The sequence below is a fragment of the Labeo rohita genome, chromosome 14, assembly GCF_022985175.1.
Source record: "Labeo rohita strain BAU-BD-2019 chromosome 14, IGBB_LRoh.1.0, whole genome shotgun sequence".
NCBI classification, from domain to species: domain Eukaryota; kingdom Metazoa; phylum Chordata; class Actinopteri; order Cypriniformes; family Cyprinidae; genus Labeo; species Labeo rohita.
Window position 1 is genome coordinate 11,174,681 of NC_066882.1, and position 11,963 is coordinate 11,186,643.

Below are 11,963 nucleotides of genomic sequence, written 5' to 3' on the forward strand. Positions count from 1 at the left end.
TTAGTAAAACAATTGTTTTATAAGGGCATGAGAAATATTCTGTCAGCCATTTTATATTAGAACTAAAATAAACAACTGGCTGAATACTGTGACCTCAAGACAAATCATGCAAACTGATCCTAAAAACGTTCTATGCACTGCATTACTGATCCAGCTTCAGCCATTTATATAGAAATGTAGATCTGACTGTCATTATAAGTTCTATTACGCAATTTAAGCACGCCAACTACATTCAACAGTTCACCTTTACATTAAACTTGATATCCAGACATATTTCTATAAATTCCATTATATTATTTATCATTGAAAATGATTATATGCACACCACATCACTGCCTTAACATGGAGAGGTTTATGTAGTTGTAAAAGTCTTTGAACAGAGTTTTGCTCGGGTCATTTCAGCCCACACATCAGAGCCTTGTACGATATTCTTTCAAGTGTCCTTCTACGACGCCAAAGATGACAACAGCGAATCGATAACGAGGCAGAAATGAAAAGAAGCCGCCGGTCTGCCCCCGAGGCATGAGGATCTTCGAGCGACCCCTTTTTCTGAACTTTAGGCATTCCTTTGCAGGCTTTTTCAGCGTGAGAAAGCAAAGGCTCCAGCTGCTGCCAGATGAAGGTAAGAACGATGCAAGGACGCGTCTCTCCCACAGAACCGCTGTTCGGATGAGATGGATGTGATTGACATTGACTCTAAAAAAAATATATAAGGCTTTTTAATGGTTCTTTGATGCACCCTAGGTTTAGACAAGAATCTTATCAGTTATGTTGGCTGTATAAGCTGTAGGCAATATCCTTATTCGGCAATTAAAAAGTTACTAATATAATTATGTATCTATATTTTTATGGATTCGCCAAATTAGCGTTTTTTTAAAAGTCTTTAAAATCACAACAGATAATTTTAAAAAGAAGAGAATAAAAAGGTATTTGTTAAACCATTTTGGTTATAACTGGAAACTAAAAAGAGGCAAATTTACGGAAACGATAACCGTGATTGCTAAATAATTTCCTTATTAAACCGTATTAAACAATTACAGAAAAAAAAATATTGGGGGGAAAAAAAAAAACACTTCGCACACGGAGGATGATGCATGTGGATAGCGATTAGATGCATCCATTTACTTGCAACAACAAAACGATGCTCATTGAGTTTTGTTTGATATATTTGTGTCAGGTAATCGCAGTAGCCTAGATAATAACAACAGTCAGCGTGCAGAATTACAGATAAACATGCATGTCATTTTAGGCTCCCAGGCCTATTAAAGCTGTGACAGAGAGAGTGGGGTATTCCAACACAGGCTTGGGAATTCCCCCATGGCCGAGCGCATTAATTACTTGCTTAATGGGTGTATGACCCACAATGTAAAAAACGGATTAGGCGAGTGAAACCTCCGTCCGGTCTGCTCTGCTCGCATGAGATGCGGATGGAAATCAGTCCGGTGTAGGCTACGCGGATCTTTAAAGATCATTTGCATCCAAGCCAGCTGTTCACTTCATTCCTGACCGACACAGTTCAATCAGACATGCTTTTCAACAGAAGTTAGTATTTTAAAACACATTAATGTTTTCAGTAAAAATTCAAGTTATTAGCCTATTATAAAAATAAAATCGAAATAAATTAAAACTACTCAGTTTGTTGTCAGCCGATGATTAGTATCACATCTGCATAGGCCTCCTTCTCAGTTTTGGATAAAACTAAGACTGTCAGGACTACCTGTGTTATAGCGATGGACTAAATAAAATAATTAAAAATACCATACTATAATAACAGACCTATGAACGTTTGTGTTTAATTCTGGAAGCCATACTTTTTTAATAGCATTCGATATGTACAATAAAATAATATATAAATAAAAAAAAAAAAAATAAAGCCTGTATATTATAATTATGGAAAAGCAAGGAAAAAAGCAAAGCTTTAAACTAGTTTAATCTACATGTTTACGTAAACTCGTTTATTTTTCGGATTTCTTTATGTAATTTAGTATCTCTGCTAGCTAATAACATGCGAAGAAATGAGAGTTTTATGACAGTGGCTCTTTTAAGGGCAGCTAAATAAACAAAATACCTTGATTTGATATTCAGCCGTGAGTGTTTTAGCGTTCATCGGGTTAAATGTGCTGGTTGAATTAACGTATTACCGTGTTTTAATGGCTAATTTGTTGTCTAATTTAGCCTACAGATTCGCATCACAAAGTTCACCCCTTACACACACTCTGCGTGTTGGTTGTGCATACAAACACACCCACTGTGGCACGCATGCACACGCACGCGCTTATACACACAAACTCTCACTCACGCCCACGCGCTGACAGTCAAAGCTCGTGAGAGGGGGAAATGCACCACTCTCTGCGTCTTTCTGCGGAAAAAAGTTGCAGTCGTGGACGCTCTGCAGAAATATGAGTTACTAAAGCAGCTTCTGAGTTTGTAGCTTAAAACACTCTGGGCTGAAGGTAATATATGCCTCTTTTCGCGTTCTTTGAAAGAACCCAGAGCTATCCCTAATCGGTTTCATTGAGGAAGAAGAGGTTACGCTCCCTTTTGGACCTGGTAGCAACAGTTTATGTACCCGGACATCACCAAGGGCACAGATAAACTTGTTCAAAGGTGTGGAATTTATCTTTTTTAAAAAAAGAAAAAGAAAATCAAGACTGGCACGGCTGCAAAGCGCCGCTTTTCAACAACCACTGGTAAGTGCACATGACACCCTATCTTGAATGTGAGATAATGCAAGTGAAGGAATTCGTTCCACCTCAGGGTTGCCAGCCACGGGTGAACTTCAGCTTTAAGTGTAGTTAGATGGAGAGGCATGATAAGTGATGCTCTGGCAGGTCTTACCTTGACTTTGCAGTTTATTATAATATATCGTTAACACTGTGAGACAAACGGGACAAGGACAACTTTATAGTTAGAGCGTGTAATTTACATTAACACATGTATTATTGGTTAGCATCCGCAGAAATAAATCATGCTAACGAAATTTGCTTTTAAAAACTTGCAAACAACCTTTTAAATACAGTTTTTAAATACTCGTAGCAACATTCCCAAAATGAATCATTTTTGTATTAACATTTGCGATGAAATTGGTAACTAAATTTAGAAGATAATATTGAATCCTTATTTATGATCTAAATGTACATTTATGCAAATGCCGGTCAGCCAGTTTATTTAGAAGACAAGGCGCTCTTGTCTTGTAATAAAATATATTTTTTGTTAACTAATACAGTAATTTCATTTTATTAATTTATATACCAATAAATCAAGTTTAATTAAGTTCATCTGAAAAAGATTCACACACACAAGCAACACGAAAGTAAATCACTTTATTAATAAATCCTTATAGGCGCGCAAGATTCTGAGACTATTATGGTACTATCCTTAATATTAAGTTAAAGTAATATTCTTTTCTATTAAGAAAAGGAAAGAAAAGAAAAGAAGAAAAGAAAAGAACATTTTCCTCAATTAATCAGTTGAACAAAATTGATTTGATTTGATTTGATTTTATCATCAGTATATGTTTTGCTGTTGTTAGTGTAGAGTACATTTTAAATAGACTAAATAAAATACTAAATAAAATAATTCATACATCACAATTTTTTTCTATATACATATTTTCAACTTGCATTAATGTAATCCAAATTAAAATCGTATGCACTTATGTCTTGTAATGTTTTGTATCTTACCTTTCCTGTTTGTCTTACCTTGTCAGAGTACATATTTAACATGACGTGTATTAAATTCGCGGAGAACAAAAAACTACAAGTCTATAATAATAATAATAATTTAAAAATAGTTCTTATAATAATAATAATAATTAGTATTATTATTATTAAGTTCAAGCAGTCCAAATCAAAACGGACCGGATGCCCTCAAGACGCTCAGAATAACAAAAGACAACTTTAGTTGGCCATTTTACAGCCTGCTTTGTGTGGTAAATAATTTTGACAATTATTTAGAATAATTTTGTAACTTTATACTAGCATCTCAATATCGTATTTAGATTAATGACTTTCGCCTTTAGACGAATGGCATATTACGCGGCACACATATACAAAGAAACTCACACAAATTTAATTTTCAGAGTCTCAAGCCTTTGACTAAAGGCACAGATGCGAGGCAGGTGATATAAGGGGAGGGCTAAAGTAAAGCGTTGCATTCGGAGAGAGAAAAATGGAGAGGGAAAACGGTTAACAGCAGGATTGCATGCAAATTTCCGACTGAAATTATCATAAGCAAACAGCTGAAGCCTGGGCTAATAAAGGCCCATCTGTGTTACTTCATATCGGGTTAGTATAGAGCTGCGATAATGAATTTTGTAATATCCAACCGACAGACATCTCAATCAGACACTAATCCCCTGATTTTACCGCGGAATCACTCAACTTCTAGCGCTCAAACTGCTCTCTTTCTCTCACTGACACACACACGCGGTGCACGGTCTCTCCTCTTTGTGCGTTGTTTTCATGTGCGTTTGGAGACACGAGTCTTAATTAGGAGGGACTCGAGCAAGCGCTATGGGATTTCAAAACAAATGATGAGGAATGTGCTCATCCCATTACAGACAGGAACTATCCAATATATGACAATGGATTTGAAATCTATCATCACTGAGTGGCCAGTCATGTATGAAAAAGTCCAGAAGTTGGCCTATGGACTATTCCTGACATGATATCAACAGTTTAATAACATATAAAATAAACATTTCTCTTTTTTTCCACAGGTGCTCAACGTATAATCTAACAAATGGACTCCCACTGCCGCAAACTTGCATCAACGTGTGCTCAATTAGGTAAGAAGATCTTGGTGAATGACAAGCCCCCCTTCTTGTTAAATCTCCAGAGAAGATCTGGATTCATTAATGTCCTTGGTTGGTTTAATCAAACGTCTCAACACTGTCTGGCCTACATAAAATACTAATCGCAGCTAGAAAAACTGGTCTACGTAAAAGTAAGGCGTTTGTAAACTACCTTTTGTGTTTGACGTATGACTGGTTATAAGCAAAGCGGAACCATTAGACGTTTATAGTCAAAGATGGACATCTGGTGGTAGGACAGGATCATACATGGATAAGTGAGAACGTCTTTTTGATACGCGTAGCAGCTCATTTAGAGAAATTTAGAGATATAAAGCCACACTCTGTGTAATTTTAGAGGTTTATGACCTATAAAGTATCTTGAATTTGTTCAAACAAAATACTGATCCGATTTTTCAAAACGCCTGGTGATAAAATGTAGCCTATTTGCGGGTGATCACGTGCGTCCTCAATGAAATGGTGTTTAAAAAAATCTTTAACGTGGCCAGTAAGATACTAAAAATTAGATATAGTTTAAATTATAATTCAGTATGATAGACCGTAGAAGGTAGACTCAGCACAAAAAAAAAATATATAGGCCTACATATATATATAAATAACAATTTTCTCCCGTAAATTATAATTTGACGCACACTGACAATTTTAACAGAGACGTAAAAAGACAAAATTAAAACTGTATGGGAAAATCTCTACAGGCTACTAGAAGGTGCTTAATGCGTGGCCGGTCTCCATGCCGTCTGGCATCTTCATTAAGCTAATTAAAGCAAACTAATAACAAATCACAACACTTTATATCCCTTTATATCCAATTTCACATTGTCATTTAATTGGCTATGAACAAGAACCGATGCAGATACAGCAGATAAGAGATAAAAGGAAAAAGTGAGCATAGAAATGCAAACAGCAGCGTAAGAGGGAAAAGACATTGGAGCGACTTGATTACTGACAATCTCGTCTCCTCTGCAGTAATATATGCAGCGCTTGTTAGATAGACTCAGGGGAAAAGTAAATGTGTAATGAAAGCCTCCTCGTGAGGAGGAATATACTAATGGAAGAATCTAATGTCCTCTTAATCCTATGGAAAAGGCTTTGTCGTCTCCCTTATATTGACTGAATTGGTAATTAATGGCTCTGTGGTGCGCCATGGCCAATAATCCACAGCAGGCAGTCAGAGCGCTCTGAAGCATTTTGAGGGTCCAGAATAAATACAGAGCAATAATCTAGTCCGCATCTATCAGTGCGTTTAACAAGAATCAAGCTCTGCAACTTTTGCCTATGGAATTTCGACGCGCACTATTAATATTTCTGTGCGTAAAACATATCCATATTATATTTTAGTGTAGAGGCCCAGACTAATTTTGACATGAATGTAACTGTTTGCATATTCAATATACATTCATATTTATTTTATATTCTAAAATAAATAAAATAAAACTGACTGGCAAGTGTGAGAAAACAGACCGAAGCATGATCTTTAATAATGTGCAGTGTCTGGGCGCAAATGCATTGAACGCGAGGTCACATTCTCATACAAAAAGACCTGTACATACAAGATTTGTCGGTTCCAGGATCTTATATTATGCCATAAATTAATATCCAGTACCGAGAGCGTGAGCTGAATCAAAGTCAGAGATGAAGACGGTCGGGTCATTCTCATAAGCACCTGACTGCCTTTTCTCTTTTCTCCGTTTTTTCCCCTACTTGGTATGTTTGACATTTCAGGTGATTTTTCAGGATAAGCAGGAAAGCAGAAAATATAGACTTCAGTAGGTCATTTAGTTACACTAATTTCTTTACTTATTGATTTTTATGTACATATATACATACATATATATATATATATATATATATATATAAATTATTGAAAGTTTGTAACAATAAAACCGGGTTGGCCGCTTCTTCTTCTGTTAGTTTCTATTTTTATATACTACCTATTTACTGTGATATGTTAATTTGAATGACATAATCATAATTGTAAAAGAAATCCAATCAGGATTATTATTTTATAACTAAGGAATGCAGTTCGGGAAAATTATACATCATTCAAAATTAATTAGGGCTAATAAATGACCGTTTTTCTTTTTAATAAAATAATGCCATTATACGTATGCAAATTATTGTAATGTTTTTAAGTAATTTGGGATAACAATGTGAAGTAGTTTGAAGTCATTAAAGATGCCCATTTAAAATTCTTAAGCAAATGAGCGTCTTATCAGATTAAATGTAGCATACTCAGAAAAGCAAAGTGGGTGCTCTCTCCCGCGAAAAAATCACGGGCCCGAGGCGCACAAATGCAAAAGTGTTTTCAGTTCCTAAGTTAAATTATAAAACTAATTTAAGCAGTAATAATCTCATGGAGAAATAGTTTTGGATAGTTTTTTCCCATGTGTTCTATAGGCCTACAGTTTTTGTGTATAATAAAATGCCATTATTTAACAGTCTAGGACTGAGCTCACTTGTTATCAATGAATTTGGTATCGCGGTCCTTGATACCCTGTCAACTCATTGTCGCGAAGAATCATCCAATTAACGTGACAAAAGCAGAGCTTTTATTCAGAAGTGAGCATCTTCAAGAGCGGCATTATACCTTTTCGTATTTATTTGTGCTATTTGCTGAGATTATTTTACTTTGACAGAAATCTGTGTTTGAGTTAAAAATGTTAATAAAATGCTGTTTTGATAATGCCTGATAAGAAAAGGTTTAAACATCACCAGGTGTGCTAGGAGAAATTTCTTTAACACATTTTGCCTTCTCGGAAGCCACTTTAGTAAATGCACAGCCTCTCTTTATTTACATGCTCTTTAGAGAAAAAAAGGATGCATTTTCTCATTTCTTAGGGCCGTTTTTTAGTCGGTTGGCCATAAAATCTGTCATGTATAGACTAATGTTCCGTCAGATTGTGGGCGGAGTCTGTGTGACGTCAGGACGCATGGAGAAGCTCGGTTGGACGGATAGAAGGACAGCTGAAATGAAGAGCGAGAGCTGTGATGTGCAGGAGAGTGTGTGTGTATGCAAGTGGATATAATATCACATACCTGTCCCTGTCACTCCGGCTCTCCTTGGTAGCTCTCGGCTGAAACCGAGATATCTTTTACCCAGTGGAAACGAAAAAAAAAAACTTTAACTTTCTTCAGCACTGGGTTTATTTTATTACGATAACAGCCGTTTGAGGAGTGTCGCTTTGAGTGGTTTAAGTGAGAAAGGAGCACTGACAACGCTTGCCGATACTTCACTACTGGACACATTCATTTCTTTTATTTATTTATTTATTTTATTTTTTATATATATATATATTTGTGACCTTCGCTGAGGAAGTTATATCTGCTTGAGAACCGTCCGTAAATCGCTTGTGTTATCCATGACCTCTATGAAGGATCCGTTGAGTTTGGACCACCATCACCACAATCACCACATTACCGGGAGTAAACACACGCCGCTTACGATGGCCTCTAGTCTGCAACCGCTTCAGCGGTCTGTGGACTCGAAACACAGACTGGAGGTACACACGGTTTCAGACACCTCCAGTCCAGAGTCCGTAGGTAAGCCCTGGTCCTCTGAAGAGATTTTTAACTGCGGTGTTTTTCGGGTTTGGTGTCAGTTATCATTAGGTGTACTGTCTCTGAAAAGAAACCGTTTAAAACTTGTCCCTCAATTTGAAAACAGAGTAGGTTACAGTGTGAAGCATGCAAATATATCAAGACATGGAACTGGCAGTTATTTGATTCATAAGGCTATTGAAGTAGACTACATAAGTCATGCCCTTTGACAGAGCTTTATTTACTTAAATTGTGTGTGAAAATGTGGGCTTCTAGCAAATGTTTACACTGTGGCATTGCGTTTTGTATGGAATAATGCAAACATTCCCTAACGCTAAGGTTCTTTTTTTCGTATGATGAAAAATACATGTTGCGTTCATCGTGGTTAAAAATATGTTCTAAACCTTGATTTTAGAGCATTTGCATTTGGATTTGGATTTTTACAGGTACCGTTGAACGTTAGCAGTTCATAAGAGATTTAGTTAATGAGCATCGTTAATTAAATTTAGCCCGTTAAGTTGTTACCAGGGAACTTGTTACTATGATGTCAAATAATTTCAATTCAATAAAACGGAAATAGATTTATCTCCCTCACGCAGACTTCTCCAATGTGTCAAAACTAAGCCTGAAGCTTAAAAATAGTTCCTCTTGTATTAAATAATTATGTTAAAATACTGTATTACTTTGCATTTCAGATAAAGAGAAGGGACAGAGTAAAAACGAAGATTCAACTGATGACCCGTCGAAAAAGAAGAGACAGAGGCGGCAACGAACGCATTTTACTAGCCAACAGCTCCAGGAACTGGAGGCCACTTTTCAGCGGAATCGCTATCCGGACATGTCCACTAGAGAGGAGATCGCTGTTTGGACTAATTTAACAGAGGCCAGAGTCAGAGTAAGTTTAACCAATGCAATAACTTTGAAATATTATGTGTTAAAGCCCTGTTTATTGAAGACTTGATTTGTGTATTTGCAAACAATCCCATAATTCAAAGTCCAAATTCTATATATATATATATATATATTTTTTTTTTTTTAAAGTAGGCAAATAAAATTATGTACAAACAAGCTTACAACAAGCCTACTTAAAATAAAAATAACTCATTAAAAATTAATGATTATTATTAATTATATAATTATAATTAACTTATTAGTAGTGTTTTAGTTTTATAGTAATTATTTTGTTCGTGCATCGCCTATAAAAACTTTTTTATTAAACTGCGGGCGCTACATGCTATAGCCTACTAGCTAAAATTGCGTGGTGTTAATTTAGGTTACATGCTAAATATGACTTTATTTAATGATTTAAATAGAAATCTGTCAGTGTTTAGTTAGAGGCTAATTATGGGTGAGTCAAATTGTTTGCAATCAACACAAGTGACGCCCTAACGATGACAGACCTTAATGGAGTCACACAGTCGCCTTTTAAGAGGTGCAAAGCTTGTATTTTGTGATTGTCATTCTCGTGTTGTATATACTTAAGGTTAGTGTGTCTCCGCCTGCTTAGGGAGAATACACATTTGAAGCGTCGGGCGGCCCATTGACCGCTATAAGACTGGATGTGTATTGGGATTCACGGGATCAGACAAGATTCCGGGTAACTGATAAAAAGCGACTTAATTAGAGAACCTAACTGAGTTTGACACCACCACCACCCATATCATTTATCTACCAAAAACAACCCGAGCAGTAGCCGCAGTGGCCGCGGTGACAGCAATTCCGAAAACTTACAAACGTCGCTTTCATTGTTCTCATTTATAATGAATTACGTAGTGTAAGTATGAAGCTAAATTATTTTCTACATCTGTTGCAGGTGTGGTTCAAGAATCGACGGGCGAAATGGAGAAAAAGGGAGAGGAACCAACAGGCAGAGCTGTGTAAAAACGGTTTCGGGCCTCAGTTCAACGGACTTATGCAGCCCTACGATGACATGTACCCCAGCTACACGTACAACAACTGGGCTGCAAAGGGGCTCACCTCGGCCTCTCTGTCTACCAAAAGCTTCCCCTTTTTCAATTCCATGAACGTCAATCCGCTGTCGTCTCAGACCATGTTCTCCCCACCTAACTCCATCTCTTCAATGAGCATGTCCTCCAGTATGGTTCCGTCTGCTGTCACCGGCGTACCCGGATCAAGCTTAAACAGCCTCAATAACTTGAATAACCTCAGCAACCCCTCTCTAAATTCGGGGGTTCCCACGCCGGCGTGCCCTTACGCCCCACCGACGCCTCCGTATGTTTACCGGGACACTTGTAACTCCAGTCTTGCCAGTCTGAGACTGAAAGCCAAGCAGCACTCGAGTTTTGGATACGCGAGCGTGCAGAACCCGGCCTCCAATCTCAGCGCCTGCCAGTACGCAGTGGATAGACCGGTGTAAGAGACGATTGTAGAATCTACAATCCCGAATCCCAGGAACGAGAGACTACACTTTTTGTTTCAAGGGCACTAGAAGAATAAACCACTGAAACGCGTCCAATCCTGTGATGGAATGTCAAGCGGGAACGAAAGGCAAACGCGCCATTTCTAATAAGATTTGTTCTCTACACTTGCAAGTGCACACTAGCCAGTGAAGAGTTTAGGATACCAGAATATTTAAAAAAACAAAACAAAACAAAAAAAAAGCTCATTTATTTTGACGTTTCGACTTTTGGACAGTAAATGACTGAACGGTTGTATATAGGCTATACATATATCTTAATATCATCTCCAATTTGTAGAGGCGAAAGCTCTAACTCTTAAGCATTTTCGAGAATTCAGTTTAACACAGCATGTGGAAAACGTACAGGAATCATGTCTTGCTTGCGATCAAGGGAATGTACATACTAAACGCACCAGTCGTGTGTGTGATATTATAAATTTATTATTAAATGTCTGTGTGAATATAGATCTAGAATAGCAACCCTGGGTAATAATACGCAAATGTTTCTGCGAAATGAACTTGGTTTTTGCTCTGTGTATAATATTTGGTACGGATTTTTTTGTTTCGTTTTTCAACATCCCAAAAATAAACTATTGTGTTTTATTTAATGGAAGTAAATATATTGTTCTAAAGCATTTCAAAACGTTTTCTTCACAATTATTGCATTCTCCTCTACGTGGCACACATGTGTTGTTTTGTGGCACTTCTAAGGTTTTATAGAGGGAGAGAAGGAAGGAAAACGTATCTAATACACATCAGCGTGACAAGAGAAGTCCGGTGAAGAGGGCGAGATGTCCCGAGCAGATTAAGAGTCGAATATACAAGACTGACTAGAGGCTGGGCCTCCAGTGATCACCGATGCTTGAAATAACATTGCAATAAGATCGGAGCAGGCTGGACCACACATCACTGAGCCATCTGCCAGCTGAACTCCTTTAACAAAAAAAAAAAAAAAAAAAAAAAAAGTGATGCATGATGGTTCAGTATTAAGCTCATCAGATCGTGATTTAGTTGAAAACAAGGCTCATATCTCAAATGAATTATAGATTGCTTATAAAGTGCCATCCCACTGTGCAAACAAAAGTGCATTTTTATCAGACTCACAGTAGCTTGGCGCATATAATTAGCAGTAATTGCGACACTGGTTGTTTGTAAACAAAGCAAAGCTCGCAGCGTCAAATTACTGTATAGAAA

The 11,963-nt window shown here is 37.1% G+C and overlaps 1 protein-coding gene across 3 annotated transcripts; it reads left to right on the plus strand.

Moving 5' to 3' along the window:
* Nucleotides 1-580: 580 nt before the first annotated feature.
* Nucleotides 581-11,406, plus strand: pitx2 (paired-like homeodomain 2). 3 transcript variants are annotated; one of them, XM_051127848.1, is made up of 4 exons: nt 581-622; nt 4,721-4,789; nt 9,046-9,245; nt 10,164-11,406. In XM_051127848.1, the coding sequence occupies exons 2-4, from the start codon at nt 4,744-4,746 to the stop codon at nt 10,725-10,727; spliced, it is 810 nt and encodes a 269-aa protein (XP_050983805.1). In that variant the 5' UTR covers nt 581-622; nt 4,721-4,743; the 3' UTR covers nt 10,728-11,406. The 3 variants fall into 3 exon arrangements, with proteins under 3 accessions (XP_050983805.1, XP_050983803.1, XP_050983802.1); XM_051127846.1 differs by lacking the exon at nt 581-622 and adding an exon at nt 2,315-2,690; XM_051127845.1 differs by lacking the exons at nt 581-622; nt 4,721-4,789 and adding an exon at nt 7,803-8,353.
* Nucleotides 11,407-11,963: the final 557 nt, after the last annotated feature.